This window comes from Camellia sinensis, chromosome 11 (assembly GCF_055761805.1).
Source record: "Camellia sinensis isolate YWXY chromosome 11, ASM5576180v1, whole genome shotgun sequence".
Taxonomy (NCBI): domain Eukaryota; kingdom Viridiplantae; phylum Streptophyta; class Magnoliopsida; order Ericales; family Theaceae; genus Camellia; species Camellia sinensis.
Window position 1 is genome coordinate 113651711 of NC_138971.1, and position 26576 is coordinate 113678286.

A 26576-nucleotide genomic window follows, 5' to 3' on the forward strand; every position below is an offset into this window, starting at 1 on the left:
ATTCATATAATACTTAACTTTCATTTCATTAAAAGTTCATTCATCGTATAGATAGAAAAATGATGTTATATCTTTGTTATACTAAATATATATTTACTTCGTTTATTTTTGTTTCTTTTTATCTGCATTATTTTTGGTTATTTTAAGCTTCACTAAAAAAAAAAATACTATAACTATGTTAAGACTGTAAATTTATTACATATTTTTTCAAATATTAAAGGAGATTAGTGTAAATTACTCAAAAAGTTGTTAAATTAACAATGGTGAATTTCTTCTTAACCTTTATTGCCAGGGCGGCAATAACATTTAGAAGAAAAAAATATAGCCAAAATGTTTTAATATTGGAAAAATTACATCCCATTGGGATAGAGAAATATGGAGGGATTGCAAGTCGCACTTGCACCCCCACCTCAACAGTGCTTTACTTTTTATAATTTTTTTTATTCCCACTATATTGTAATTCCCTCTTTAATATTTGCATTGCTCTTGTAAAAGTTAAAGGTGCAACGCCAATTGTAATCCCCAATTTTTTTGGATAAATTACAAAATATATCGTTTGAAATATCATTGTCCTTCATGATTTTAAATTAACAAATACGTTCTTATTAAATTTTGTCATTTAACAGAGAACCGAAAAAATAAAATTTCTTAACTCATAATTATCAATTGAAACATATTCTCGACATCTTTAAAGTTGTAAATTGAATTAATGGTTAATTAATGAAATAAATAATTTGTTTAGCAATTAGAAATTTTAAGAGTAAATTATAAATACATCTTTTGAGATTTGCTTAAAATGTAGATTGCTTCCTATAATTTGAAAATTACAAATACCCCATTATCAGAATTTTTAATTTAATAGAATTATCTAAAAAAATAATTTTTTTAACTGCTCTTCTATATAATGATAAATTTTTTTGAATTATTAATTGAAATAAATTTCTGACATCATTAAAAACTGTTAATTGATTTGATGATTTATTAATAAAAGGAACAATTTGTTATAAAATTAGAATGAGATGCAATTATTAAAATCGGAGAAGATAAATTATATTTGAAGCAAATCGCAAGATATATTTATACTTTAACCAAATTTTAAAAGAGTATATAATTTTAATCAAACGAATGTATTTATAAGGGACATTTTTTCATAAATATCTTTTCATCTACTTATGTTCTATTTAGCCCACATTATTTACTTATTATGTTTCAATAAGTTATATGAGTGATATAGTTACCGAAATATCCCTAATAATAACATTCACATTGATAGTGTGAATATTCTGTGATATGAATGTTCATACTATCAATGTGAACATTCACACTGTCAATGTGAAAGTTCACATCACGAAATCGCCAATTGTTTAAAAAATATCTGTAATGATAAAATTGTCCATAACGTACCTTAAATATGAGAATTAAAATTTGGTGAATCAAATGTCTAAATAATGAGAATTAATGGATATAAGAATATTTTATGAACTAATTGAGATAGAAAAACTTAAAAAAGGATTCTCTAATAGAGCTCCTAATTTATGATTTATTTATTTATTTAGGCATCGTTTTTGGGAATTCTAATTTTTTACCTAAAAATAAAAAAAATTACTAAAAAAAAGTCAAAAAATCAAAAAATTATATAAAAAAATTAAAGATTTTTTTTCCATTTTTATTTTTATATATTTTTTCGTAAAAAATTAAAAAATCATTCAAAAGCATATTCACTATGTTTGTTTTTAGTTTTTTGAAAACACTTTTCCTAAAATTCTATTTTCTTATTTTTCGTAATTTTTTGTTTTTACTAAATTTTTTAAATATTTTAAGCAATTTTTTTTTTAAATTTTTAGTCACACCTAACATAAATACACTTAAAAAAGTATAATTTCGTGAAAAAAATCTTAAAAAAATTTACTAAATATTAAAAATAAAAAAAGAAAATTCAGTATATTTTTCGTATTTTTGTATTTATTAATTTTTAAAAATATTTTTTCACAAATATTCACTTTGCTTGGTTCCTCTTTTCCAAAAACACTTTTTAGAAAATTATACTTTCTTGTTTTCTGTATTTTTTTGTTTTTACTGAATTTTTTAATATTTTAAGCAATTTTTTTTTTAACTTTTTAGACATAGCTAATATAAATATACCTAAAAAGTAAAAAAAATGTGAAAAAAACTTTTTAAAAATTCATTAAATACAAAAAATATAAAAAAAAAACGAGAATTCAGTACATTTTTTATATTTTTATGATTTATTAATTTTTTAAAATATTTTTTCACAAACTTTTTACTTTTTAGATACATCTAAGTAGGGTACATGTAAAAAAGTAATTTTTTTTTAATATTTAAAAAATATTCACTAAAAATAAAAAAACACCAAAACCAAAAAACTCAAATTTCAAAAAAGTTAATCCAAAAAACCGAAATTAAACACACTGATTTTAATTTTTAAATACATTTAAGTAACGTACATCTTACAAAAAAAAAAAAAAAGTTAAAATTTTAAAAACAATCATTAAAAATAAAAAAATAAAAAAAATAAAAAACTCAACTTCTAAAAAAAATTAAATTCAAACCAAACCACTTATTAATTTTTTATCTTATATTTTAATTAAAAAATTAAAAAATTACTAAAAGAAGCGTTATTAAACACGAAATCGTTCAATTGTGGTTTGGCGGTCGGTTACGAATGCTCTCTTCTTCCAATTCGCTCTACCACTGTAAGATCTCAAAATCTAGACGTCAAATTCATGGAATTCACTCTCACAGAGATCTGAATTCTCTCTCTCGCTCTCTCTCTCTCTCTCTCTCTCTCAATCTCTATTTCTATTTCTGTTGCAGGAAACAATAACAAAAAAGAAAGAAAAATGAGTAGTTTGGTGGAGAGACTTCGTGTTAGGTCTGAAAGGAGACCCATTTACAACCTAGATGATTCGGACGACGAGGCTTATCTCGATAAGGGAAAATCTGGGTCTTCTCACCACAAGATTGAAAAGATAATCAGACCTGATTCGGTCTGTACTTCACTCTCTCTCTCTTGTTTGCTTCTTTTGGGGTTGCCTGTTTCAATTGAATTGGGTAGTGAATTCATGAATTTTTTTTGCTTAATTCATAAAAAATGGAGATACGGACACGACGGGGATACGGCTTATACTTTTATTTGCTAAATTGCTATGTAGATTAACAAAAACTAAACCTAATTCTATTTTTTAAAAAAATTTTAAAAGCACTTTTAAATTAGTACTTAGAGTTTTTTTTTTTTTTGTTTTTTTAATGGATGATCTATTAAGAATTTAAATCTAAGAAAAAAAAAAAAATTCAATATTCAATATTCATCGAAAGGACTAAATAAAATGGAGAAAAATACAACTTGACATGTCCTAGTGTGTTCCTGAAGTGACTTTGGCGTGTCCCTTGAAAATAAATTAATTAAATAAGGGTGTCCCATACGTGTTCTCCAAGTGTCCGTGTGTCCGACACGGATACAACACTTGCTTTGAAGTGTTGGTGCTTCATAGACAGCCACCATTGTTGTTTGGGTATTGGGATTTGTAACCTTTTTAGATATGGAAGAATCAAATTTCTGAGCTTCTTCTTTGTTATTATAGGATATTTAGCTGGGATTCAATTGAGTTGAGCCAGATGAGTTTTGGGTGGTGTTGGTGAATCCTAGGTAGAGCTTTAGGACAGATCGTTTGACAAGCACTAAAAAAATTAATATTGGAATGGCACAAATAGTGTAGTGAGATACATTGTGCTGTGCAAATAGAACTACCATTCTTCTATGGAGAATAATCTTCTTTTGCAGAGATATTCTGTCTGGTACCTGAAACCTAATAGAATGTTTACTTTATAATTGACTTGTAATGTGAAGGATTGGAATGATGCTATACTTTTGGTTTGATAGAAGTATTAGCAAAAAGAGATCCCATAAAAAAATTTAGCTTGTGCTTTGACAATAGTTTTTGGCTAGTGACAGTATACTCCTAGGAGGTTCCATCTTTATATTGACAGGTACTATACCAGGACTGTTTTGGATGCCTGCTGATATTGTTGATTTGAAATGCTTAAATTTTTTCAGCTTATATGAGAGATTTTATGTCGTTCTTGTCTATTTTATCAATTCTAGTAGATGTGTCTTGTCTAAATTAAATATTTGTTGTTGTGTTATTCATTCTGTCTATAGAAGGACGATTCATGTCGAGCATGCAGTGAAAGTGGAAATCTTTTGTGCTGTGAAACATGTACATATGCCTATCATCCCAAGTGTTTACTTCCACCGTTGAAAGCGCCTCTTCCTAGCAACTGGAGGTGCCCTGAATGTGTATGGTTCTGTTATGTTTTGTCTTGCTAGTCTTGTTAGACTCATATGCAAATGTAATGCTTTGGTGCTAACTGAGATTTTAAATATTGACTCTGCAGGTTAGTCCTCTAAATGATATTGACAAGATATTAGACTCTGAAATGCGCCCTACTGTTGCTGATGACAGTGATGCCTCTATGCTGGGCTCAAAGCAAATATTTGTGAAACAATATCTTGTCAAGTGGAAGGGATTATCTTATCTTCATTGCACATGGTAGTTCTGTTATTAGTGATTATTATTGTTTTTTCTTTTGTTAGCATTATTATTAGAGTGCCTAGTTATCTTCATTGGTTTTACTAGTCTCCTAAAGTAGCAATCTTGCAATAAAATTTTCTACCATGTAAGCTATCTGTAATGCTTCTAATTTTCGTTTTGGTGCCACAATAATATGCTTCTTTTCTTGTTTTACTCGATTTGCCTATTGTATTTATTTGTTTTTTTGTTTAGTAATTGTTTTGTTCCTATAACCTTATCTGCTAAATACTATATCTTAGGGTACCCGAGAAAGAGTTTTTAAAAGCTTACAAGACACATCCTCGCTTGAGGACCAAAGTAAACAACTTCCATCGGCAAATGTCATCAATTAGTAACTCTGAAGATGATTTCATGGCGATTCGACCCGAATGGACTACTGTTGATCGGATTCTTTCTTGCAGGTTCAGCCATCCTAACTTTTATGTGGTTCTCATTTATGTATAGTGTTCAATTCTGGCAGTCTGAACCAACTGTTTTTTTCTGCACTATCTGCCTAAATTATATTTTGAGCCACACTATGGTAGCTCCAGAATGTTAATTTATTTGGGGAACTTTGTTCCAAACCTTAAATGTTATTATGTGAAATCATGAATTAAACAGGTTGAATTTTTCTGAATCAGCAAATGGAAACAGAAAACAGGACTAGAGCAAAAACAAGCCTAATAACTGTTCAGTGAGCATGTTGGATTTCTATGCACCCATTGACGTATAGAGCTCTTAGTGTTTTTTCTTTTCTGTTCTTTTTTCTTTTCCTTGAAGACATTATGGTAAGTTGGAGTGAAACTACCGTATTTGGCTGAAATTTGTTTAAGTGTTGATATGACACTTAATTGCTATTGAGTGATCTTGGATGGATGATAATGCTAGAGTTGAATGTTCTCTAGTCAAATTTCTCCAACTCCTGGTGCAGAGCCAGGCATACCAGCACCCCTAGAGGGCTTCAGATGGGCTTGCTATGGGGTAGTATTATTATTTTTTCCTTGTCTCTTTGAGTCACAAACTTACTTTGTAGCAGGACGGCAGTGATTTGTTCTCTTTCTTAAGAGGGTAGATGTGTGCCCGGATTAAGTAACGAAGTACTATTCCTGAAAGGCTCTTGGAACATCCATTGTTGGGTTTTGTGGCATTTCTTTGGTTTGATTTGGTTCGGATTCTCATCCTTCAGATTTGTGTCACTCTAGAATAATGATCTTATGCAGTACCAAATCAAACACATTTGGAAAAGAAATCATTTAGTAATAGTAGTTTTATGGAAAGGAGAATAGAAAATGATGTATTAATGCCTGGATTGAATAACGGAGGGGCTGGCTAAGAGGAAAGCAATGACATTAATGCCATTTGTGGTCATATTTACTGTTCCTGAGAGGCTTTGGGAACTTCCATTGTTGGGTTTTGTGGTATTTCTTTGGTTTGATTTGGTTTGGATTCTCATCCTTCAGATTTGTGACACTTTATTATAATGATCTTATGCAGTACCAAATCAAACACGTTTGGAAGAGAAATCATTTGGTAATAGTAGTTTAATGGAAAGGAGAATAGAAAATGATGTATTAATTTGCAATAACAATCCTAATGAATGTTTACTTGAGCCTGTTCAAATTTTATACACCAATTAACCTATGAAGGCTTCAGAAGATTTATGCGCAGATACACACACATATATGCATGGATGTGTTTCCGCAAGGAAGAAAATAGGTTACAATGGAATGGAACTATATCTTGGCCATGGCGAATTTCTGCAATTCTTTGTTCAAAACTATATCAGTTTTCAGGACCAGGTGGTGTAGAACCAAGCAAATGGAACAACAATAATCAAGGTTTATGAAATTATAATCTCTCAATATTCATTCATTCATTCAAAGCCTTACATAATCCCATATATATATATATATATATATTAGGGGTGTTCAAAAAAATCGGTGGAACCGGTCCAATCCAGTCCAAACCGTCAATTTGGTCTGGTTTTTATTAGCTTCGGTTCTAGTTCGGGTTCTAATTTTGAAAATGGTGGAACCGTTCAAATTGGTCCAGTTCTTGGTTTCAAGACTTTGGTTACAATTCCGAACCGAACCGTGACATATTTGTTTATTATTTTCTTGTATATAAAAATTAAAATATAAAAAGTTTCTTATAAAATTTGAACACTAGTGTTCATTGTGAAATTGATAAACTCTAACTAACGTAACCAAACTAATTATTGTTAGTTTGTTTACTAACATAATTTTTTGTTATAACCGTAAAACCGAACCAAACCAAATCAAATCAAATCAGTTTCTATGGTTTGGTTTTGGTCCGGTTCCACAGGTTTATTGGTTCGGTTATGGTTAGAATCGTAGGAATTGGTTCGGGTCTTGGTTTTCTCTAAAACCGAACCAAATCCATGTTCCAAACCAAATAAGGTAATAACGGAAGGATAATATTTAATCCCCCTAAAAAAGAGAACCCCAAGTGAGGTGGACTAATCCACACCATTAGGTCAAAGCCACATCATCAAGACAAAGCCACATCATATATATAAAAAAAATTAATTTTCTTTTAGATCAGATTCATTTTGATAGCCTAGGAAACCATAGAATTAGCAAGGATTGGATATAAGTTAGTTCAATAAGGAAGAACCACCTTTGCAAAAACACCTCAATAGGCAAAAGAAATAATTGTTCCAAGATTACCTTATGAACAAATATATGATTACTTGGAAAAGCAGATTCTGGAGCATATTTATCAAAAAGAGGATGTTACCTTTTAGGGGATTATCTGATGGAGCAAGATCTAGATGAATTAGATACAATACTGGAAGAGTACGATGGTGACTATGATTTTGCTGATGTCATGGGTGACGAAGGAGCATGGAATCTAGACAATTTTATGGATTAACAAAATCATGGGTGGATTGGCAAACCGTGGGTTGAGGGAGACAAATTACTAGCTTACCTCCTGTTAATAAATGAAGTATAAAACTCACTGTGTAAATATTTTATTATTATAGATTAAGTTGAAGTTCATATTTGAAGTCTATAAGTACCTATATAAAGGTTTTCAGTTGTAATGAAGGGGACACCGATTCCTCAGAGTATTGCTGAGCCAAGAAAGAAGTTTGGATCTCAGGCCTTTTTAGAGAAAAAAATATTCTAACAATCTAAACAGCCCAGAGACATCCCTCTAATCTTGTAACTTTTTTTTTTTCTCTTCTAGTGATAAGATTAGCTTTTGTGTTTAGAGTGAATATTAAGTGTGTTTCTTTGTATTTTTAGTGTTCAATCTTAGACCACCTGTATAGCCAAATAGAAGAATCTCTAAAGTTACGATCTGAGGTAGGAAACAAAAGAGATTTGCTCTGAGCCTGATTTAAGGAAGGTAAGTTTGAGGATAGCCTTCTCTATGAACTGGAAGCTTGTCAAACACCAAAGCCATATGTTGATCACGTTCAAGTAACGGTCAAAACCTTTAGATATTGTTCTTATTTTGGAAGCATAATGAGCCTAAAATTAAAATTATTAAAAATATAGAGATCCTAAGCTACTCACTTGGTATTAATATTATATGAGTATTTATCAGCATTTCTATGTTCAAGAGTTATTATTAGATCACAATCAATTACCGGTGCTAATCCGAACTTTCAATAACATTGTAAAAATTTACTAGATATTGGTATTGCTAGAGATATAGAATTTACTAGAACAAGAATTGATAGAATAACTCAAGAAATTATATATTATCAAGAACAACTAGAATTAATATCTCAAATATAAAAATAAATAAATAAAATATTATTTTTTCCGACATCACACTAAATCACCTTGCCTAGTGTTACAGGGTCAATTTTTGTTTCAAATTCCCAACTTGTAATGGCACTAAGTTGGACACTTAGTCTCAGCCAATTATGAATACACACATGCACACAGTGTTATAACAAGTAAGAGAATAGGCAACAAGTGATTACAGGAAAAACTCCCAACCTTTATTAATTGCACCAACAATACAAAGGATGCCTATGGAACCTCTTACCAATACTTAGTTAATTTTCGAGTTCCATGGGTATGCCTAAATAGGCTTACAATCAGTTACAAACTTTACAACCAGCATTACAAGGAAAACATGCCAAGTGGCATGGCAGTTGACACCCCCAACTGCCTAGGGACTTGGGATCATTTCTGGGACATAACTGCTAGTAACTGCTGCTAACTCCCTGCCTTGATTCCAGATGTCCAGATTTGCCTTGTCTTTGCTCAACATGGGTAACTGCTGCCAGACAAGCATAACTACTTTGAACTGCCCATGTTGTTTGCCTTCTCAATCAGCCACGAATTTGGTTGTTTTGGCCCCCAGACCAAGTTTTGCCTACTGAATGCTTTGAACCCCCAAGTATGCTGCAGCCCACATTCGGGTCATGTTAATGCCTTGCATTTGTGCTACTGCTACCCGTACTTTGGCTAAGGGTCCTGTGCTGCTGCCTTAGCACTTTATCAATGTTTCACCTTGTTGTTTTGGCATGCCACCATCATGCCGTGGTCTTAGTTGGACATTGGTGCAAGGTGCTGCCAATGCCAACCATGCAGCCTTCAAGTAGAAGGTGCTAACAAACCACCCCCATCAGAAGAAGCCAACGTCCTCGTTGGTAGGGTCTTCAAGTACTCCTGGACTTGTTTTTCAAATTGCCACAATGTTACATCATTTTCCTAACTTGCATCTGATTCGGAGGAACCCTTCCACTTTACTAAATAATGGGTCCTTCGATTCTTTTTGCTTTGACCCTCGGTCTTGTGATCAAGAATCTGTTCCACCTCCTTGTCAAACTGTTTTCTGATCACCGGGGGTGATCTCTGAGCTTGTTTCCTTGTCAAGTTTGTTTGATCCTCATGAAATGGTTTCAAAAAACTGACATGGAAAGTTGGGTGGATTTTCAACCGATTAGGTTGCACTAGCCTGTATGCAACATTGCCCATGCGTTTTAAGACTTCAAAGGGGCCTTCATATTTCGGAATTAAGCCACGGTGCACTGTCTTATTGCTTATCTTCTTCCAGATCTGTGGAGTAAGCTTTAGTAGCACTTTGTCACCCACTTTGAACTCTAAGGGTCTTCGCCCTTTGTCAGCATACTTCTTCATTCGTTTGCTTGCTTTGGCCAAACTGTCTTGTGCTTCTTCCAGCAATTCTTGTTTGGTCCTTGCAAAGCGGTATGCTGCTGGACATCTACCACCAGAGCCAGTTTTAGCCACTTCGTGAGGAGTTAGGGGTTGCTGCCCCGTGGCCAATTCAAACGGGCGCATCCCGGTTGCAGATGATCTATGCAGATTGTAGCAAAACTGTGCACTGTCCAACAATTCGACCCAATTCTTTTGACTTGCGGTCACATAATGTCGGAGATACTCCTCTAGCAATCCATTCATCCTCTCGGTCTGACCATCCGTCTGAGGGTGATTTGCTGTGGAGAACTTTAATTCGGAACCCAGCAAATTAAAGAGCACAATCCAAAACCTTTCCGTAAACCGGGTATCCCTTTCGCTTATTATGTCCTTAGGCAAGCCAAAGTATTTTACAACATACTTATGAAATAAATCAGCAGCAACATCTGCGGAACAAGCATGAGGAGCAGGGATAAAAATAGCATACTTAGAGAAACGGTCAACAATTACCATGATGGAGCGCATCCTATTGACTTTGAGAAATCCGGAGATAAAGTCCATGGATATGGAAACCCAAGGCTTCTCAGGGACAGGTAGTGGTTGTAATAACCCAGCTGCCTTCTTTCTTTTGGTCTTGTCCAATTGGCACACCATGCATGTTTTGACATAAGCCTCTACGTCTTCTTCAATTTTTGGCCAAACATATGAACGCGACAAAAGAGCCATCATGCATTGTTGCCCGGATGACTAGCCCACTGCGGGTCATGTGTTTCTCTAAGAAGTTCCATTCGTAGTCCCCCAACACTTGGGACGTATAGCCTATCTCCTTTGCCATGGAGAAGACCATCTTCAAGCCAATATCGACGAGCAATTCCATCCTTTACTTGCTGTACCAACCGTTGATATTCTGAGTCAATGGCAGCATTATCTCTGATCCTTTCCAGCAACTGTGATTCAATGTTGGAGATAGCAGCCACATATTTAATTATCTCTTTCCGGCTTAAGGCATCAGCGACTAGGTTATGTCGTCCAGGCTTGTGTCCCCATTCAAAGTCATACTCTTCAAGGAATTCCTGCCAACGGGCCTGCCTTGGAGACAACTTTTTCTGAGTTTTGAAGAATGTATTAGCCACATTATCTGTAAGAACCAAAAACTTTGATCCCAACAGATAGACCCTCCAGGTGAGTAGGCAATGCACCACTGCCGTCATTTCCTTCTCATGGGCTGAATAATTCTTCTCAGCAGTGTTTAGTTTCTGGCTTTCAAAGGCCACCGGGTGTCTTTCTTGCACCAGTACTCCTCCAAGTGCTTTGTCTGAGGCATCCGTGTGTACTTCGAAAGGCAACTCGAAACTAGGCAGTCGCAAGACCGGTTCACTTGCCACTGCACTTTTCAGTTTGTCAAAGGCCTCTTCGCAATTAATGGACCAATGCCATTTGTGATCTTTCTTCAGCAAATCAGTGAGCGAAGCAGCCTTCTTTGAATATCCCTCAATGAATTTCCGATAGTAGTTTGCCAAGCCTAAGAAGGATCGCAACTCCGCAACATTGGTGGGTGGAAACCATTCCATAATAGCCTGTACCTTCCTTCCATCCATTTTGACATGGCCTTGGCAAATGATATGCCCAAGAAACTTAATTTCCCGCTGGGCAAACTGACATTTTTCCTTCTTGACATACAACTGGTGTTCTTGTAACCGAGTGAACACCATCTGAAGGTGGGACAAGTGATCCTTTAGGGACTTACTATATATTACAATATCATCCAAATAAACAACAACAAACTGATCGACATAGTCATTGAACACATCATTCATGAGATTACAGAATGTAGCCGGGGCATTAGGTAACCCAAACGGCATTACAAGGAACTCAAAAGACCCATACCTCGTAACACATGTGGTCTTTGACTCATCTCCTTCAGCGACTCAGACTTGTCAATAGCCAGCACGTAAATCCAATTTTGTGAAGTAAGTGACTTTGCACAATCGATCAAATAGGTCTGCCACCAAAGGGACTGGATACTTGTTCTTTATCGTCACTTTGTTGAGAGCTCGGTAATCCACACACATGCGCAAACTTCCATCTTGCTTCTTTTGAAAAAGCACTGGGGCACCGTAAGGGGCTTTGGATGGTTGAACCAGTCCAGCATCCAATAAGTCTGTAAATTGCCTTCGCAACTCCATAAGTTCCATTGGGGACATTCTATAGGGTGCCTTCGTTGGAGGCTTAGCACCCGGAATCAACTCTATTTTATGATCAGTGGCACGCCGAGGAGGAAGGGACTTTGGCAACTCTGGAGGCATCACATCCTCAAATTCCCTCAACACTTCTGCCACTTCATCCGGCACTTCTACTGATAGATCAAGTTTGATTTCCACCAAGGTAGCAAGATAAGTCTTTGCGCCCTTTTTCAAACCGTTATGCACTTGAATGGCTGAGAGGGTCTCCGTTTTCCTCTTTGTGCCCTTGCCTTTGTCTGATTTACTGCAACCAGCGACAAACCAAGGCTTGTCTTCATCCGAAATAAGTATCCCACCCAAATATGGCATCAAAGCCACTTTTGCAGTCACAAAGAAATCATTTCCTAAGATGACATCAAAATCATCCAAAGGAACCACCATCAAGTTAACCCGTCCAGTCAAATCTCCAACTATGATCGATACTTTGGAAGCCATTCCTTGTACCGATTGAGCCGCCGAGTTTACTACCTTGATTCGACTGGTGCTTTGGGTAACTTGCATTCCGAGGGTCTGCACAACTTTTTCTGACAGAAAGTTATGCGTGGCACCGGTGTCTACCATCGCCGAAATGTCGGTACCTGCCAATGCCACATTGATGTACATTAGACCAGTAGTAGGGACTCTGTCCGCATGAATTGCATTGAGCAATTGTAAGGGGTTTACCCTAGTCGGCCCCTCAGAATCCGACTCCCCTTTGCCATCTTCCGCGACCATAGCGTTCAGTTTCTCACGCTTGGGACAGTCTTTCGCTCTATGGGGTCCATCACAGATGTAACACCCTTTGTTAGATTTTCCACCGTTAGTCTGAGAAGAATCCCCCTTCTGTTTGTACTTGGTGTTAGCATATTATATTAAGTATTAGCATATTATATTAGCCGAAAGGTACACTAGGGTCTGTCTGTAATCATTTTATGCACTCAGGGATAGCACTCAGGGATCATCTTGTAATTGCCTTTCTTGTAAACCCTAATCTTCATTTATAAATAGGGGGTGATATTCTATCATTCCCCAAGCTGGTTACTCAAGCTTCATGGTATCAGAGCTTAAGCTCTAGGGTTCGATCTTACCTAGGTTGGTCCTCTGCTGGGTCGTTCTCCAGTTCGTAAGCAGTCGTCGCTCAATTCCTCAATCCCTCAGTCCCTCAGTTCATCAGTCGCCAGCAGCCTTCGTCTTCATCAGTCTTCGTCTTCGTCTTCATCGTCTTCGTCAGTCTTCGTCTTCATCGTCTTCATCAGTCTTCGTCTTCGTCTTCATCGCCTTCGTCTTCGGCTTCATCAGCTTCGGCTTAGTCGTCTTCGTCTTCATCAGTCGCTCGTCTCTGTGTATGTATGATATACCCTCTGTTTTGTATACCACCGTCCTAATGCATGTATAACTATATGTATATATATATATATATAAATCAATCAGTAAATATATATATATATATAAACAAAAAAAAAAATATATATATATATAAATAAATAAATAAATAAATAAATAAAAAAAAAAAAAAAAAAAATATGATTTCTTAAATTTGTTATGCTCTTATAAGTAGTCATTGTGCCTGTTCTTTCACCACCACCTTCTGGGTTTGTGATTGCCACTAGTTTTGTTGCGGGTTTGGTAGTATTGTATCCATGATAGATTCCACCAGTGTGTCCCCTTCTTCTCAAACACCAAAAAGTGAGAGTCTCATTCTACCTACTACCATGACTGAGAACCCCAACCCTAGTCTGAAAATCACTACCTCTCTATTTAATGGTCAGAACTACCTAGCATGGTCCCAAAGTTTGACTATGTTTTTGAAGAGCAGAGGGAAGATGGCGTATGTTGATAGCAGGATACAGGCACCTAGTACCACTGACTCAGGTTATGACCAATGGGAGATTACCAACTCTTTGATTATTAGTTGGCTTATCCATTCGATGGTTCCAGAACTTGGTGAGGGCTACTTGTCTATGGAGACTGCCCAGGACGTTTAGGAGGCTGTGGCTGTTACCTATTCCCGCAAAGGGAATTTTTCACAAGCATTTGAGTTGCGCCGCTCTATTGAGAGCTCACTTCAGGGGGAGCAGACTGTTCTTCAGTACTTCACTTTCCTCACCAACGGCTGGAAACGCCTTGACCACCTGGAAGACTATAGGCCCGTTTGCCCTACTGATTCTATCGGGTACAAAAAGTTCATCTCACGGGAACGGGTCTTTAAATTTTTGGCCAGCCTAAATGTGGAGTATGATCCAGTTAGGGGTCGAGTTCTGAGTATGGATACTCTTCCTTCACTTCAGGAGGCATTTGCCTATGTACAAAATGAGGAGAGTCGCCGGTCTGCTATGATGTCCCCTGTCTCTACTGATTGTTCCGCATTACTGTCTACTCCTCGAGATGGCCTCAGCCTGCCTCCTCCGTCTGCTACTAAGGAGTCTGTATTCTGTGATTATTGCAAGAAGCCACGGCATACTCGTGAGACGTGTTGGAAGCTTCATGGGACTCCATCCGGGGGTCGAGGTGATCGGTCTGGTTCTCGAGGAGGTCGGTCAGGCCAATCTAGAGGACGTGGTTCCTATTCCCGGGCTCATCAGTCTAGTGCCGTTGATACCCTTGATTCTAATTCTACTTCTGTTACCCAAGCTTCTGATACTGAGCTGGAGGATGCTTTGCGCCAATTGTTGGACCGTCGATCTTCTACTGCTCTCAGTACCGCTTCCTCGTCCTTTGCCCGCTCAGGTAACTTAGCATCTTCTCCTTGTGCTTTCCTGTGTCATACATCCTTGCCTTGGATTATTGATTCTGGTGCCTCAGATCATATGTCTGGCTCCTCTGATCTTTTCTCTGTTTATAAGCCCTCTTCAGGTCAGGACAAAGTTAGGATTGCCGATGGTACTGTTTCTTCCATTTCTGGAAAAGGTTTAGTCCAAGTCACTCCTACCATACATCTATCTTCTGTTCTCCATGTTCCCAAGTTTTCTGTTAATCTGTTATCCTTAAGTCGTCTTACCCAAGATTTGAAGTGTAGTGTGACATTTTTTCCTGATCATTGTCTTTTTCAGGACCTTGTCACGGGGAGGACGATTGGCAGTGGTAGTGCAGAAAATGGTCTCTACTTCCTAGATCAACCGGACAAACTTGCTTATTCTTCCACCACGTCTTCTACTACCCCCGCTGATTTATGGCTGTGGCATCGGCGTCTTGGGCATCCCTCATTTCATTTACTTAAGCATTTATTTCCTTCTCGTTTCGCAAATCATCATGTGTCTGACTTTCTTTGTGAGTCTTGTCAACTTGGAAAACAACATAGAGCTTCTTTTGCTCCCAGTTTGAATAAAAGCTTCGTTCCTTTTTCATTAACACATTCTGATGTTTGGGGTCCCTCTCGTGTTCTGTCTGTGAAAGGTCATCGCTGGTTTGTTACATTTATTGATGATTTTTCTCGTGCTACTTGGGTGTATCTCATGAAAGATAAGAGTGAGGTTTTCTCTGTGTTTTGCATTTTTCATTAGATGATTTGTACTCAGTTTGGGGCCATTATCAAAATATTTCGTTCTGATAATGGCGGGGAATACATAGATTCTGGGTTAGGACAATATTTCTCTACTCATGGCATTATCCATCAGACCTCTTGCACCAATACCCCTCAACAAAAGGCGGTGGCCGAACGCAAGAATCGGCATCTTCTTGACATGGCTCGGTGCATGTGTTTTTTTATGAATGTGCCTCGGCCCTATTGGGGCGACGCTGTTCTCACCGCTGCCCATCTTATTAATCGTCTCCCTACCCAGGTCTTGGACAAAAAGGCTCCGCTTCACGTCCTTCTCGGTTCTCCGTCCTTGTTTTTTATTCCTCCCAAAATATTTGGTTGTGTCTGTTTTGTCTATAATCACTCTCCCTCTCGTGGTAAGTTGGACCCTCGCTCCCTCAAGTTTGTTTTCCTTGGTTACTCTCCTACTCAAAAGGGGTATAAATGTTACCACCCTTCTTCTCGTAAGTGGTTTGTGTCCATGGATGTAACTTTCTTTGAATCCCAGTCCTATTTCTTGTCCTCTCCGGTGTCACCGTTCTCATTTCCGGGGGAGCCTTGGTGTGAAGTGAGTCCTGTGCCTCCTATGGTGGAACCAGTTGTTCTTGCACCACCCTCTACTACTGTGCTTCCTATGGTGGAACCAGTTGTTCTTGCACCCCCCTCTTCTACTGGGACTATAGAACCCACTGTCATCAAGAATACGGACGGGCATGTTTATGTCCGGGACATAGACAGAAAACAAGTTAACTGGATACACGGGACCGTTTCTGCTACCCCACTGCCATCTCCTGCTTCTGATGAGAGTCGAGGTAACTTTGAAACTCTCGAGTCCATTGATCTTGATGTTCCTATTGCCAAGAGGAAGGGTGTGAGATCTTGTACTCAACATCCTATCTCACAGTTTGTATCATACTCTCATTTGTCATCCTCATATAGAGCGTTTGTGTCCAATATTTCCTCTGTTAGCATTCCTAACCATTTTCAGGATGCTCTTGCTACCTCTGAATGGAAACTAGCCATGATTGAGGAAATGAAAGCACTTAGGAAGAATGGCACTTGGGAATTGACTGAGTTACCTACGGGCAAACGACCTGTGGGATGTAAATGGGTATATACTGTGAAACACAAAGCAGATGGGTCTATTGAGCGTTACAAGGCAAGACTTGTGACAAAAGGGTTTACTCAGACATATGGCATTGATTATCAGGAGACCTTCGCACCCGTGGCTAAAATGAATTCAGTCAGAGTACTTCTCTCTCTAGCAGCTAATCTAGATTGGCCGCTTTATCAGTTTGATGTCAAGAATGCTTTTCTCCATGGTGACCTCGAAGAAGAAGTATATATGGACATTCCTCCGGGTTTTGAGGATCATCAAACAGAAGGCAAAGTATGCAAACTTCGGAAGTCATTATATGGTCTCAAACAGTCTCCAAGGGCTTGGTTTGAGAGATTCACTCAGGCTATGTTTAAATATGGCTTCAAACAAAGTCAGGCAGATCACACATTGTTTGTGAAACATTCCTCACACGGTAAGACTACAGCAGTTATTGTTTATGTAGATGACATAGTTCTTACAGGCAATGATAGTGGGGAAATACCTCTGTTGAAGAAATATTTAGCTAAAGAGTTTGAAATCAAAGACTTGGGCAGCTTGAAGTATTTTCTGGGAATTGAAGTTGCTCGCTCTAAGGATGGGATATTTATCTCACAGAGAAAATATGTGCTTGACCTGTTGAAGGAAACTGGGATGCTTGGCTGCAAGGCATGTGCCACCCCCCTGGAACCCAATTAGAAATTAGGGGATGATGAAGGAGGAGAAGTTGTGGATAGGAGGAGCTATCAACGATTAGTGGGTAAGCTCATTTACCTATCTCACTCCCGTCCTGATATTGCTGTTGCTGTCAGTATAGTTAGTTAGTTTATGCATGCTCCTCATTAGATTCACCTTGAGGCTGTCATGAGAATCTTGAGGTATTTGAAGTCTGCTCCTGGAAAGGGTCTGCATTTTTCAAAGTATGATCATCTTCGTGTAGAAGCCTATACAGATGCTGATTGGGCTGGGTCAGTAACCGATAGGAGATCAACTTCAGGGTATTGCACATTTGTTGGCGGCAACCTAGTTACTTGGAGGAGTAAGAAACAGAATGTGGTTGCCAGGTCAAGCGCAGAAGCTGAGTTTAGAGCTATGGCACAAGGTGTGTGTGAACTTTTATGGATCAAATTATTGTTGCGTGATCTAGGTATTGATCAGACGGACTCCATGCGGTTATACTGTGATAATAAGGCCGCCATCAACATCGCTCACAATCCAGTTCAACATGACAGGACAAAACATGTTGAGATTGATCGCCACTTCATTAAGGAGAAACTCACTAGTGGTACCATTTGTACTCCCTTTGTCCAGTCTGGTGAACAACTTGCTGACATTCTCACCAAGGGGATCGGGAATAAACCATTTCATGACATATTAGGCAAGCTGGGCATGAGAGATATCTTCGCACCAGCTTGAGGGGGAGTGTTAGCATATTATATTAAGTATTAGCATATTATATTAGCCGAAAGGTACACTAGGGTCTGTCTGTAATCATTTTATGCACTCAGGGATAGCACTCAGGGATCATCTTGTAATTGCCTTTCTTGTAAACCCTAATCTTCATTTATAAATAGGGGGTGATATTCTATCATTCCCCAAGCTGTTTACTCAAGCTTCACTTGGAACCCTCTTTCCCCTTCTTGAAACCAGACTTCTTCTCTCCCGTCTTCTCTTTTCCTTTCTTTTTGGATTTGCTGGTTTCAGTAGTGGGTTCCTTGCTTAACTTGTAGTTAAGGAAACCATCTGCCGCAGCCATGACAGAGGGCAAATCTTTGACACCGAGTCTCCGAAGTTCCAATTGGGCCCAATTCTGCAACCTAGACATAAAGTTGAAGAGTTTATCTTCCTCCGACATGTTCTTGATGTCCAGCATCAAAGAACTGTATTCTTTCACATAATCCCTCACCGATCCGGAATGCTTCAACCGTTTCAGGGCGTCTCTTGCAACCCAAGATGTGTTGCAAGGAAGGAATTGTTCCTTCATTTCCTTCTTAAGAGTCTCCCATGTTGAGATCTCTGGCCGAGCATCATCCTCGACACGTGTACGCCACCAAAGTTTAGCATCACCAGTAAGGTACATGCTTGTGATTGTAACCTTCTCCCCTTTTGGCACATGAGCAGCCTTGAAGTACTGCTCCATGTCCCACAAAAAATTCTCAAGTATTCCCACCAAAAGCTTTAGGGTCTGGAACTTTAATTTTCGAAGGAGTCTTTTCCGAATTCGTATGCCCACAGACAGCCTTCTTCAGAAGAGACAGTTCATCCACAACTTCTTGAAACTTGTCTTTCCAGGACTCCGAAATGGCTAGCACATCCGTCAGCATGTCTTTGAACCGATCTGCTGTTGAGGTCTCAAGGGCAAGAAACCCTGAGGCCACAGCATCCAATTGGTCTGTCAGCGAGCGGTTCTCATCAGCAGGGTCACCAACAAGATTTTCCAACCGCGTTACTTGTTCTTTTGAGGCATCCATGCCAGAAACCATTAGAGCATAACCGTGCTCTGATACCAATTGTTACAGGGTCAATTTTTGTTTCAAATTCCCAACCTGTAATGGCACTAAGTTGGACACTTAGTCTCAGCCAATTATGAATACACACACATAGTATTATAACAAGTAAGAGAATAGGCAACAAGTGATTACAGGAAAAACTCCCAACCTTTATTAATTGCACCAACAATACAAAGGATGCCTATGGAAACTCTTACCAACACTTAATTAATTTTCGAGTTCCATGGCTATGCCTAAATAGGCTTACAATCAGTTACAAACTTTACAACCAGCATTACAAGGAAAGCATGCCAAGTGGCATGGCAGTTGACACCTCCAACTGCCTAGGGACTTAGGATCATTTCTGGGACATAACTGCTAGTAACTGCTTCTAACTCCCTGCCTTGATTCCAGATATCCAGACTTGCCTTGTCTTTGCTCAACATGGGTAACTGCTGCTAGACAAGCACAACTGCTTTGAACTGCTCATGTTGTTTGCCTTCTCAATTAGCCACGAATTTGGTTGTCTTGGCCCCCAGACCAAGTTTTGCCTACTGAATGCTTTGAATCCCCAAGTATGCTGCAGCCTACATTTGGGTCATGTTAATGCCTTGCATTTGTGCTACTGCTACCCATACTTTGGCCAAGGGTCCTGTGCTGCTGCCTCAGCACTTTGTCAATGTTTCACCTTACTGTTTTGGCATGCCACCATCATGCCGTGGTCTTGGTTGGACATTGGTGCAAGGTGCTGCCAATGCCAACCATGCAGCCTTCAAGTAGAAGGTGCTAAGGGGAGGTATTTGGGGATCAAAATTTGGGGGATGTAGCATCACGAACTACAACTTAATCTATAATAATAAAATATTTACATAGTGGGTCTATATTTTATTTATTAACAACCGGCAAGTTGGTGATGTGTTTCCTCGGCCTATGTTAATCTGCCCATGATTTGCCAATCCGCCCATGGTTTTATTTGTTCATAGCATTGTCTAGATTTCATACTCCTTCGTCACCCATAAGATCAAAAAGATCATAATCATCATTGTACTCTTTTAGTATTGTATCTAATTCATCCAGATCTTGCTTTATCAAATAATCTCCCCTAAAAATAACATCCTCTTTTTGATAAATCTGTTCTTGAATCTACTTTTCCCAATAATTATATACTGGTTCATAAGGTAATCCTAGAACAATTATCTCTTCTGCCCATTAAGGTGTTATTGCAAAGATGGTTCTTGCATAATGTACCAACTTAAATCTAACCCTTGCTAATTCTGTGGTTTCCTGGGATATTGAAAAGAATCCTCTTGCCCTTGCTTCTGTTGGATCTATTATATGTGGTTCAGACCAATCTTTAAACCAGTCACACTCATAACAGATTACTTAATTTCTGTCTTATATTTTTATCAGATAATGAGTCACAGATGTCTATTATTTACTTTTGTTTGTGCAGTCGTAAATTCAATAGGTGACATACTTGGATATTTTTTGTAGAGATCATAAATTTTTGTAAACATGAATTGTTGAAATTTTGTGAACTGAGAGAATATGATACTTTGAGGGTGAGGTGGATTGTCAAATGTACAGATCATTCCTAGCTTCCACATTTGAATCAAGGGATCATCAATACTGGTGATTTTGTTTGGATTGGGTACGATTGTTAGCATCCTATTGCTATACAAGGCCGTTCTTCTGTTCTAGTAGCACCATTGAGTTCCCAGTTGAGTGACACATTCTTTGTACCATTCTAGAAATAACTTAATGAACATACATTCTTTTATTTTATTCTGTACATCATACGAGTGCTTAATGTTAGTATCTCTAATTTTAATAACGTTAGTGTAACTAGATGAGTGGTTTTAATAAGCTCGTTTGCAGAATGGCTCTTCCCTGCTGTTTGTAGTTTTGTGATGATAGTAGCACTCTCTTCTTGAGTTTTCTCCATGAGTGTTTCCTTCTCTGGTTGTGTGAGTTTTTGAGTTGCCATCTGTGAGTTCACGAGTTAGACTGTCTGCTAAACTATTTTTATTACCATTAATATGTTTTATATCAAAGGTAAATTGTTTTAACCAGAGTTGCCATCACAAAAGTCTCCCTTGCGCTTGCATGTTAGATAAGTTCTTATTTATAAAACCTAGTAGACTTTACAATTAGTTCTTATTAAAAATGGCTTTGGTGCTAAAAATATTAAAAACTATTCTATTCCTTTAATTATAGCCAATAATTCTCTTTCCATTGTAGGATACTTGCACTCTGCTTGATTGAAGCTTCCACTACAATATCTACATAGTTGATTGTTTTCTTTTATTTTTAATATTGCACTCCGGTGATTATCATTTGCATCTTTTTCTAATACTAAATCAACCTTTTCATTGGGAATGGTTAGTGTAGGTAAATTTTTGGATTGCTCTTTTAAGAACTTTACTAATGTAGAGTCGGCTGGGTTTCAAGTCAAACTCTCATCCTTTTTTAATTTAGTTTGTAATGGTTTTTCTTATTTTGACTAAATCTTTTATAAAGTCTAATGCATAAGTCAAACATCCTAAAAATCTTTTTATTTGTTTTCTATCAGTGATTTTATCTAGAAATTTATTAATTTTTTCTCAGGCGTGACTTTGCATTTTTATTGATCATGCTTTTATTTCTAATCCTAAAATTTCTATTTCTTGCTAAGCATATACACATTTTTTTTCGCCTAACACTATTCCATGTTTATCACATTTATCCGTTATTACCTTGACGCCTATCCTGTGTTGTTCTATAGATCTTAAAATATCATATATATATATACTAGAAAAATATTGTTTAGTTCTTTAAAAATGTTATCCTTTCTTTTTTGAAAAAATACTTGAAAATAGAAACAAATTCTAAAATACTTAAATATAAACAAAAAATACTAAAAAATATAAACACATTCTAAAATTCTATGTGGCAACCTAAAATATTTCTTCACTCCTTTACTGAATCCCCGTCATTTCTTCCCGTTTGAGAAGGACTCTCCTTTGGCGATCGGTGGTGATTGATGTCTCTAAAAGTGTGGGATGAAGATGATGGAACTCATTCTTAGTGATTCATGTTATCATCAGTGGCTAGCAATTTTTCCATCTCACAAGATAGCAACGAAAATCACCATTCGTAGAACCCACGTCTAGGGTTTCACAGACCTCGTCAATCTAATCATCATAAAACTATGGAGGTGGTGGAGGACGAGGCATAAAAGATGGTTACTAAGTGAGAAGGAAAATTTGTAGGCAAACCTATTGATAAAGTGGGAGTCTCAAAAGTTACTTGGTAATAAATATAGTTTTATATATTTATTATATGTCATATATATGAATATTTAATTCAAATATAATAACAAAATACAGTATATCACTAATTTGTAAAGTCTAAGTGAGGAGAATAGCTATAAATTTACTTTTACTTTAATTTTCTTTTATCATTGAAGTTCAAGTTATTTTATTTAAACTTGTAATGTGTTTCATGTAGGTTTAGAGAAGAGAAAGAGTTAGGGAATAAGTTAGACCTCATCCCCTTTTATATTGATACTAATGAGTAATTACAGGAGTGCCATAAGGCATAAATTATGGGCCAGCCTATTACATCAATCAAGGGAAAATAAAACCAAATAAGAATAAAATATATAAATATTATTTCCTATTCTAACACTCCCCCTCAAGCGGGTGTGAAGATATTTCTCATGCCCAGCTTGTTGAGAATGTTATGAAATGGTTTGCTCCCTAATTCTTTGGTGAGAACATCTGCTTAGTTGGTCCCCAGTCTTCACAAATGGAGTATATATGGTGCCATTAGTGAGTTTTTCCTTAATGAAGTGTCTATCAATTTCTACATGCTTGGTTGTGTCATGTTGAATTAGATTATGAGCTATGCTGATCGCCGACTTGTTGTCACAGTACATCCTCATGGAATCGGTCTGATGGATCCCCAAGTCTCCCAACAATAGTCTAATCCATAGCAACTCACATACATCCTGAGCCATAGCTCTGAATTCTGCCTCAACACTTGATCTAGCAACCACATTCTGTTTTTTACGTCGCCATGTGACTAGATTGCCTCCAACAAATGGGTAATATTCAGAAGTTAACCATCTATCAGTGACGGACCTAGCCCAATCCGCATCAGTAAATGTTTCTAAGTGAGAAGTTCTAGGAGCATGCATAAACTGGCTAACCATGCTCACTGCAATGACAATGTTTCGACGTGAGTGGGATAAGTATATGAGCTTACCCACTAGTCTCTGGTATCTTTCCCTGTCCACTGGCTCACCCGCTTGATCCTCACTTAGTTTCTGGCCCAGTTCTAGAGGTGTATCGCATGGTCTACCTCCAAGCATCCCAGTTTCCTTTAGCAAGTCAAGTACATGCTTTCTTTGACATATGAATATACCATTCTGGGACTTAGCTACTTCAATGCCCAAGAAATACTTTAATTTACTCAAGTCTTTGATTTCAAATTCCTTAGCTAAGTATTCCTTTAACTGAGGGACAACGTCATCTCCTGTCAGAATAATATCATCAACATAAACAATAAGAGCTCTGGTCTTACCATGTGAGAAGTGTTTCACAAATAAGGTGTGATCAGCTTGACTTTGCTTGAACCCATATCTCAGCATAGCTTGAGCAAACCTTTCAAACCAAGCCCTAGGAGACTGTTTTAGCCCATAAAGTGACTTCCGGAGCCTGCATACTTTACCTTTGGACTTAGCATCCGCAAAACTAAGGGAAATATCCATATAGACCTCTTCTGCTAGATCTCCATGAAGGAAGGCATTCTTCACATCAAACTGATGAAGTGGCCAATCCAAATTTATTGCAAGAGAGAGTAGTATTCTTGCAGAGTTCATCTTAGCAACCGGTGCAAATGTTTCCTGGTAATCTACCCCATAAGTCTGAGTGAAGCCCTTTGCAACCAGCCTTGGTTTGCACAGTTCTATAGAACCATCTGCTTTGTGTTTTATAGTGTACACCAACTTATACCCAACTGGATTTTTGCCTCTAGGTAACTCCACTAACTTCCAAGTGCCATTCTGGCTGAGAGTTCTCATTTCTTTCATTATGGCATGTTTCCATTTAGGAATAAAGAGAGCATCTTGAAAATTGGTAGGTAGATTCACAAAAGAAATCTTAGACAGAAAGGCTTTATATGAGGAAGACAAATGAGAATAAGAGACATGATTAGTAATAGGATGCTGAGTATATGACTAGCCCCCGTCCTATTAGCAATTGGAACATCAAGATCTAAAAACTTAGGAATAGGAGCATTAGGATTAGAATTACCTGGGTGTTCAGGAGAGGAAGATGATTCTAGATACTTATCCGAGAAGAAGTTGGCAGTAGAGGAAGGAAAGTAGTCTTTTGCATCCAGGTGACTTTCTATCGATCCTTGTCCCTAACAAACTTTGTTTGCTTCCTTTTCCACAGCAACTGCTGGGGTATCATTCTCAATATGTTCAACCATTGGCGGTAGTGGAACAATCTCTTCACACCAAGGCTCCTCCTGAAGGGATAACTGTGACACTGGGACGCTGAGAAAGTAAGACTGAGACTCAAAGAAGGTGACATCCATGGAGACAAACCATTTGTGAGTGGGAGGATGATAGCACTTATAACTCTTTTTGGTTGCAGAATAACTCAGGAAAACACACTTGGTAGGCCTAGGATCCAATTTACAATGAGTAGGTGAATGATTATGGACAAAGCAAACACAGCCAAAAGTCTTAGGAGAAATGAAGAACCCGGAAGAGGTAGACCCGGACAGAACTTGAAGAGGTGCTTGTTGTTGAAGGACTTGGGTAGGAGGAAGATTAAATCATATAAGCGGCGGTAAGAACCGCTTCTCCCTAATAGAATCGAGGAACCCGCATCTTAAAGGATAGACAATGGGCTGCATCAAGGAGATGTCGATTTTTGTGTTCTGCTACACCATTTTGTTGAGGGGTATTAGTTCATGAAGTTTGATGAATAATGTCATGAGTGGCGAAATAATTGGCAAGACTAGAGTCAATATATTCCCCCCTATTATCGGAACGTAGAATTTTGACAATCGCCCCAAACTGAGTAGAAATCATTTTATGGAAGTTTTGAAACACAGAAAACACCTCACTTTTATTTTTCATCAAATGTACCCAAGTGGCACTAGAACAATCTCTATGAAAGTAACAAACCATTTTTGACCGTTTAAAGACACAAAACGAGAAGGACCCCATACATCAGAATAAATTAAAGAAAATGGAACTGAACTTTTATTAATAGAAGGAGCAAAAGAGGCTCTGTGTTGTTTTCCAAGTTGATAAGACTCACATTGAAAATCTGGCACATTATTTTTTTCAAAAACATAAAGAAATAAATGCTTAAGTAATAAAAAAAAAGGATGTCCTAAGCGACGATGTCATAGCCAAAGGTCTTCCGTAGTGGATGGTAACTGAATACATGAATGAGTCAGTTTGTTCGTCTGATCCAGAATGTAGAAACCATGTTCCTCTCTACCACTGCTAATCCTCTTCCTTGTGATAATGTCCTGAAAAAGACAATGATCAGAAAAAAAATGTCACGCTACAATTTAAATCACGAGTAAGACGACTCAATGATAAAAGATTAACACTAAAATTGGGAACATGGAGGACAGAGGACAGAGGAGGGAAAGAGGTGACATGAATTAAACTTTCCCTAACACAGATGAAATAGTACCATCAACAATACGCACTTTTTCCTAACTTGAGAAGGGGTTATATTCTGAGAATAAATTAGAGGAGCCAGACGTATGGTCGGAAGCACCAGAATCAATAATCCATGGTACAGTCATATAAGATAGCAATGCACATGGGGAGGAAGCCAAGTTACCTGAACTGGCAAAGGAAGAAGAGGGTGCACTTGCATCAGAAGTGGAGGCTCGATGGTCTAGCAAGTGGCAAAGAGCAATCTCAAAATCCGAGGCAGATAACTCCAAAATATTAGCAACAGGGGAGATAACTGGAGAGGAAGATGGTGGCTCAACCATGTCTGAAAGATGTGCCCGAGCATTGGTCCCTCGGCCTCTAGATGGACCAGACCTCTCCCTCGAGTACCAGGATGGTCTCCTCGGCCACCAGAAAGAGTCCCATGCAGCCACCAGAAAGAGTCCCATGCAGCTTCCAACAAGTCTCTCGGGTGTGGCGAGGTCTACTGCACTAGTCACAGAAAAGATTATCCTTCTCAGAGGAAGGACGAGAATCACAAGGCACACGGTTGCCGTCGCGAGGGGGGGACAGAAACCAAGGCCGAGTGATTAGTAGCAGCAGAAAGAAGCATTGCAGAGCAGCGACTCTCCTCATTCTGTACAAAAGCAAAGGCTTCCTGGAGAGAAAGAAGCACATCCATGGCAAGTACTCTACTCCGAACCGGATCATAATCCACATTTAGGCCTTTCAAGAACTTGAAGACCCGCTCTTGCGCCATAAACTTCCGATAACCAGCAGAATCAGTGGGACAGACAGGCTTGTAATCCTGAAGGTGATCAT

General features: G+C 37.9%; 1 protein-coding gene across 1 annotated transcript in view; it reads left to right on the top strand.

Moving 5' to 3' along the window:
- Positions 1 to 2623: 2623 nt before the first annotated feature.
- Positions 2624 to 26576, top strand: part of LOC114317815 (CHD3-type chromatin-remodeling factor PICKLE) — an 84562-nt gene continuing 60609 nt past the window's right edge. Inside the window, exons 1-5 of the mRNA XM_082894536.1 lie at positions 2624 to 2714; positions 2836 to 3008; positions 4181 to 4318; positions 4417 to 4571; positions 4853 to 5014. Of these exons, the coding sequence (XP_082750662.1) occupies positions 2862 to 3008; positions 4181 to 4318; positions 4417 to 4571; positions 4853 to 5014 (602 nt within the window). The 5' untranslated portion in view covers positions 2624 to 2714; positions 2836 to 2861. The remainder of the gene's footprint in view (positions 2715 to 2835; positions 3009 to 4180; positions 4319 to 4416; positions 4572 to 4852; positions 5015 to 26576) is intronic.